Raw genomic sequence first — 7,500 nt, forward strand, 5'->3', positions numbered from 1 at the left:
CATAGAATGTCTGTATTTGGGAATTGTGATGATGCTGGAGATTAGAATACAGAGAGAAACACAATTCGGGGTTAAGATAAAGACAAGAACACAAAAAATGTCATCATTTGGAATACACATATGGCCATCATTTTGTGGTGATAATGAAAATTGGAATACATAGTGCCATCATTTGGGAGTGGTGAAGAAGAAGGGAATATAGATAGTGCCATTATTTGGGGGTGATGATAATGAAGATTGGAATACACATAGTGCTATTATTGATGATGGAGATTGGAATACACATAGTGCCATCATTGATGATGGAGACTGGAATACACATAGTGCCATTATTGATGATGGAGATTGGAATACACATAGTGCCATCATTGAAGATGGAGATTGGAATACACATAATGCCATCATTGATGGTGGAGATTGGAATACACATAGTGCCATCATTGAAGATGGAGATTGGAATACACATAGTGCCATCATTGATGATGGAGATTGGAATACACATAGTGCCATGATTGATGATGGAGATTGGAATACACATAGCGCCATTATTGATGATAGAGATTGGATTACACATAGTACTATCATTGATGATGGAGATTGGAATACACATAGTGCCATCATTGATGATGGAGATTGGAATACACATAGCGCCATCATTGATGATGGAGACTGGAATACACATAGTGCCATCATTGATGATGGAGATTGGAATACACATAGTGCCATCATTGAAGATGGAGATTGGAATACGCATAGTGCCATCATTGATGATGGAGATTGGAATACACATAGTGCCATCATTGATGATGGAGATTGGAATACACATAGTACTATCATTGATGATGGAGACTGGAATACACAACATGTCACTATTTGTGGGTGATGATAATGAAGATTGAAATACATATCATGGTATCATTTTAGGTTGATGATGATGAAGATTGGAATACACATAGTGCCATCATTTGATGGTGATGACGTGAAAGATTGGAATACACATAGTGTATCATTTGATGGTGATGACGTCAAAGATTGGAATACAATAGTGCTATCATTTGATGGTGATGACGTCAAAGATTGGAATACACATAGTGCCATCATTTGATGGTGATGACGTCAAAGATTGGAATACACATAGTGCCATCATTTGATGGTGATGACGTCAAAGATTGGAATACACATAGTGCTATCATTTGATGGTGATGACGTCAAAGATTGGAATACACATAGTGCTATCATACGGGGTCATCATTTGGAGGTGATGATGATGATGCTTGGAACACACACATAGGGCCATCATTGGGGGTGATGATGATGATCATTGGAACACACACATAGGGCCATCATTGGGAGTGATGATGATGATGATTTGAATACACACACATGGCCATCATTTGGGGTGATGATGATGATGCTTGGAATACACACATAGGGCCATCATTGGGGGTGATGATGATGATGATTGGGACACACACATAGGGCCATCATTGGGGGTGATGATGATGATGATTGGGACACACATAGGGTCATCATTGGGGGTGATGATGATGGTGATTGGAATACACACATAGGGCCATCATTGGGGGTGATGATGATGATGATTGGAACACACACATAGGGTCATCATTGGGGGTGATGATGATGGTGATTGGAACACACACATAGGGCCATCATTGGGGATGATGATGATGGTGATTGGAATACACACACATAGGGCCATCATTGGGGGTGATGATGATGATGATTGGAACACACACATAGGGCCATCATGGCGGGTGATGATGATGATGGTTGGAACACACACATAGGGCCATCATTGGGGGTGATGATGATGATGATTGGAATTCACACACAGGGCCATCATTGGGGGTGATGATGATGATGATTGGAACACACACATAGGGCCATCATTGGGGGTGATGATGATGATGATTGGAACACACACATAGGGCCATCATTGGGGGTGATGATGATGATGATTGGAACACACACATAGGGCCATCATTGGGGATGATGATGATTGGAACACACACATAGGGCCATCACTGGGGGTGATGATGATGATGATTGGAACACACACATAGGGCCATCATTGGGGGTGATGATGATGGTGATTGGAATACACACATAGGGCCATCATTTGGGGTGATGATGATGATTGGAACACACACATAGGGCCATCATTGGGGGTGATGATGATGATGATTGGAACACACACATAGGGCCATCATTGGGGGTGATGATGATGATGATTGGAACACACACATAGGGCCATCATTGGGGGTGATGATGATGATGATTGGAACACACACATAGGGCCATCATTGGGGGTGATGATGATGATCATTGGAACACACACATAGGGCCATCATTGGGGGTGATGATGATGATGATTGGAATACACACACATGGCCGTCATTTGGGGTGATGATGATGATTGGAACACACACATAGGGCCATCATTGGGGGTGATGATGATGATGCTTGGAACACACACATAGGGCCATCATTGGGGGTGATGATGATGGTGATTGGAACACACACATAGGGTCATCATTTGGGGATGATGATGATGATGATTTGAATACACACACATGGCCATCATTTGGGGTGATGATGATGATGCTTGGAATACACACATAGGGCCATCATTGGGGGTGATGATGATGATGATTGGAACACACACATAGGGCCATCATTGGGGATGATGATGATGATGATTGGGACACACACATAGGGCCATCATTGGGGGTGATGATGATGGTGATTGGAACACACACATAGGGTCATCATTGGGGATGATGATGATGATGATTGGGACACACATAGGCCCATCATTGGGGGTGATGATGATTGGAATACACACATAGGGCCATCATTGGGGGTGATGATGATGATGATTGGAACACACACATAGGGCCATCATTGGGGGTGATGATGATGATGATTGGGAGACATACGGGGCCATCATTTGGGGGTGATGAGGAAGACTCTCTCCGTCATCTTGTCAAACTCCCAGGACTCCAGGATGTCCTTTGTGGCGTCCTCACTGCCCACCTCCTTCACCACGCTGCCTGCCTCTGTCACACGGACACACAGATATGGACACACACGTGAAATATCTGTCTCTCTCTTTCTCTCTCTCTCTCTCCCCCCCCCCTCTCTCTCTCTCTCTCTCTCTCTATGTCTGTCTCTCTCTGGGAATAACACGCACACACACACACACACACACACACACACACACACACACACACACACACACACACACACACACACACACACACACACACACACACACACACACACACACACACACACACACACACACACACACACACACACCTAGACCTGCATGGACACACGTGTATGTGTGTGTACACACACACACACACACACACACACACACACACACACACACACACACACCTAGACCTGCATGGACACACGTGTATGTGTGTGTATGTGTGTGTGTGTGTGCCTCCTCTCTCTCATCCTCTCTCTCTCTTTCTCTCTCTCATTCATTCTCACTCCACCCCACCCCCTCTCTCTCTCTCGGAACAATATGTATGCATACACACACCTGCATTGCATTAACACTCATGAATGCATACCTGCTATCACACATAAACATACACACACACACACACACACACACACACACACACACACACACACACACACACACACGTCATGAACACACATGAACACTCACTGAAGGCTTCGTGTACAGCTTCGTCAGAGACATGGTGAGGTGGTCCTGCAACCATGGTCACTTCTGTTACTTCATCGGCAATCAAGCAGAAGATGAAGAAGAACTCAGAACTCAAAACGTTTTTCATTCCAGGATTAAGATTTTAGGCATGGCCTGTTCTTCCAAGAAGGAGAAGAAGAAGAAGAATCTATATAAAAAAAAAATAATAATAAATAAATAAAAAGAAAAGAAGACAATCTCGTCACCAACATCAAAAATATTAATGTAATGTTAATAATTATAACAATGTAATAATTATGTAATAATCATAATACTAACAACAACAATAACAACAGCAGCAACTACTACTACTACCACCACCACCACCACCACTACTACTACTACTACTACTACTACTACTACTACTACTACTACCTGACCAGCAGCATAACCCAACAGTAACATTGTAACATTGTAACTTTGATGTAATGTGTGATGTGGAATATCGTGCGTTTTGTACAGCGTCGAGAGATTGGTTTTCTGTACCCAGAGTGACAAAAGTACAAGTATCCATTACTACCACTATTCTGCTGTTTGCTGCAACGGTGACAAGGGTGGATTTTTTTTTCCGATCTCCCAGGTCAACGTATGTGCAGACCTGCTAGTGCTTTAACCCCCTTCGTGTGTATACGCACGCAGACAATAAAATACGCGCGTAAAAGATCATGTTATCCATGTCAGCGTTCGGTGGATTAACGAAACAACATACCCAGCATGCACACCCCTGAAAACGGAGTATGGCTGCCTATATGGCGGGTTAAACAAACAGAACGGTAAAATGTTACATGTGTGTCTGAGTATGAATGTGTGCGCGGCCAGAAATCTGATTGAATGACACAGGAAACGAATGATGAGCGCCCAATGGCAGCCTCGTCAGTCGGCTCGCTCCACTCCAGCAGGCTGTTGCGCAAATGACCCGGAGTGTTTGTTTGTTGGTTGGTTTTTTTTTTTTTTGGGGGGGGGGTTTGGGGTTTTTTTTCCTTGCAGAGAAGGTTATATTTGTCAAGAAACATGTAATCACATTTCACATGTGGGTAAACAATATAACAAAATACATTGTTTGATTCCAACCAAAACAATGAAGCATTACACCGTAGAATCTGCTTCAAGGAAAAACACATAAACACTGACCCTCGCTTCACTGAAGTTATATCATTCATCCAACTGCAAGGTTTTTGTAATGACCCCGAGTTTGCCAAAGCGCTTGGAGCTTGGTCTCCGACCGAGGATAGGCGCTGTATAAGTATCAGTATCATCGAATCAAACCTGCTGCCAGCCAAGCCAGCAAACTGATTGTCTCCCACCGACCTGCATGTTTGGTTTCGTCGTACTGGAGAGCGGCCATCAGACACCTACAGCCTGGCGCCATCAGAGACTGTAGCACCTCCACGTACCTGAAAGACATCGTACAGGTGGTGGTGAGGGTGGTGGTGGTGGTGGTGATGGTGATGATGGTGATGGTGGTGGTGAGGGTGGTGGTGATGGTGGTGGTGATGGTGGTAACGGTTGTGGTGAGGGTGGTGAGGGTGGTGGTGGTGGTAGTGGTGGTGTTGGTAGTGGTGATGGTGATGGTGGTGGTGATGCTGGTGATGGTGGTGGTGAGGGTGGTGGTGATGGTGTTGATGGTGATGATGGTGGTGGTGGTGGTGGTGGTGGTGGTGAGGGTGGTGGTGGTGGTGGTGGTGATGGTGGTGATGGTGATGGTGGTGGTGAGGGTGGTGGTTGTGGTGGTGGTGGTGGTTGTGGTGATGGTGGTGGTGCTGGTGGTGATGGTGCTGGTGGTGATTGTGATGGTGTTGGTGGTGGTGGTGGTGGTGGTGGTGATGGTGGTGGTGAGGGTGGTGGTGGTGGTGGTGGTAGTGGTGGTGGTGATGATGGTGATGGTGGTGGTGAGGGTGGTGGTGATGGTGGTGATGGTGATGGTGGTGATGGTGGTGATTGTGATGGTGGTGGTAGTGATGATGATGATGGTGGTGGTGGTGGTGGTGGTGGTAGTGGTGGTGTTGGTAGTGGTGATGGTGATGGTGGTGGTGGTGATGGTGGTGATTGTGATGGTGGTGTTGGTGAGGGTGGTGGTGGTGGTGGTGATGGTGGTGATTGTGATGGTGGTGGTGGTGATGATGGTGGTGGTGGTGGTGGTGGTGGTAGTGGTGATGTTGGTAGTGGTGGTGGTGAGGATGGTGGTGGTGGTGGTGGTGGTGGTGGTGTTGGTAGTGGTGATGGTGATGGTGGTGGTGAGGGTGGTGGATGTGGTGGTGATGGTGATGGTGGTGATGGTGATGGTGGTGATGGTGGTGGTTGTGATGGTGGTGGTAGTGATGGTGGTGATGGTGGTGGTGGTGATGGTGATGATATTAATGGTGATTATGATGGTGGTGGTGGTGGTGGTGGTGGTGGTTATGGTGATGTTGATTGTGATGGTGGTGGTGGTGGTGGTGATGGTGGTGGTGGTGGTGGTGGTAGTGGTGGTGTTGGTAGTGGTGATGGTGATGGTGGTGGTGAGGGTGGTGGTGATGGTGATGGTGTTGGTGAGGGTGGTGGTGGTGGTGATGGTGATGGTGGTGGTGGTGATGGTAGTGGTGGTGATGATGGTGGTGGTGGTGGTAGTGGTTGTGGTGGTGATGCTGGTGGTGGTGGTAATGGTGGTTATGGTGATGGTGGTGGTGATGGTGGTGGTGGTGGTGGTGATGGTGATGATATTAATGGTGATGATGATGGTGGTGCTGTGCTGGTTATGGTGATGTTGATTGTGATGGTGGTGATGGTGATGGTGATGACGACGACGACGACGACGATGATGATGATGATGGCGACAGTTCCAACTCAGCCGCCGCTATTTCTCTGTCTCACTCAGGACCTTAGACTTGGAATGAGCTCCCTTTTTCGCTTCCTCAATTCTCTGCACTCAGCTGTTTCAAATCCTGAAACCAACCTCACTTCCAAAACAACCCCTCCTCCCGCCACTCCCATATCCAATCCTACAACTTCTCTAGCTTTCTATGTAAAAGCCAAGTGGTTAAAGCGTTGGACTTTCAATGTGAGGGTCCCGGGTTCGAATCTCGGTAACGGGGCCTGGGGGGTAAAAGGGTGGAGATTTTTCCGGTCTCCCAGTTCAATATGTGTACAGATCTGCTAGCGCCTGAACCCACTTCGTGTGTACACGCACGCTTAGGATCATCACGCATATTATAATCCATGTCAGTGTTTGGTGGGTTATGGAAACAAGAGCATACCCAGTTTGCACACCCCCGGAAACGGAGTATGGCTGCCTACATGGCGGAGTAAATAAACAAAACAGTCATACACATAACGTGGTACAAGTCTGTATGAGTATGTATGTGTGCGTGACTGAAACCTGATTGAATGACTCTTTAACTCTCTCCATACGAACGGCGAAAGAGACGACGTTAACAGCGTTTCACCCCAATTACCACCATCAAAATATTGCAAGCGGAAGGCTCTTATACTGAAGAGGTGAATGTTGACAAAGAATACCACAATTCTGACGACGGAAGCTAAAGGTTGGGTCATTGAGACACCCACTGGACATCCGAGGGGTCTGTGTAGAGGAGAAAAGAGGACTGGCCGTACTGAGTGAGTTAAACTAATGATGAGCGCCTAATGGCAGCTGTCAATCGGCTATACCCAGGTAGGCAGCCTGTTATGCAAATGACTCCGTGTTTGTCAAGCGCTTAGAACAAGGTATCCGACTGATAATAGGCGCTCTTAAAGTATCCGTATCATTCATC

General features: G+C 46.3%; 1 protein-coding gene across 1 annotated transcript in view; it reads right to left on the reverse strand.

Moving 5' to 3' along the window:
• Positions 1–2,860: 2,860 nt before the first annotated feature.
• The window catches only part of LOC143295375 (thiopurine S-methyltransferase-like), a 13,574-nt gene continuing 8,934 nt past the window's right edge, over positions 2,861–7,500 (reverse strand). The window contains exons 7-9 of the mRNA XM_076607038.1: positions 5,060–5,145; positions 3,713–3,757; positions 2,861–3,080 (exon numbers count right to left, since the gene is read on the reverse strand). Coding sequence (XP_076463153.1) covers positions 2,968–3,080; positions 3,713–3,757; positions 5,060–5,145 — 244 coding nt within the window. The 3' untranslated portion in view covers positions 2,861–2,967. The remainder of the gene's footprint in view (positions 3,081–3,712; positions 3,758–5,059; positions 5,146–7,500) is intronic.

This window comes from Babylonia areolata, chromosome 20, assembly GCF_041734735.1.
Source record: "Babylonia areolata isolate BAREFJ2019XMU chromosome 20, ASM4173473v1, whole genome shotgun sequence".
Taxonomy (NCBI): domain Eukaryota; kingdom Metazoa; phylum Mollusca; class Gastropoda; order Neogastropoda; family Buccinidae; genus Babylonia; species Babylonia areolata.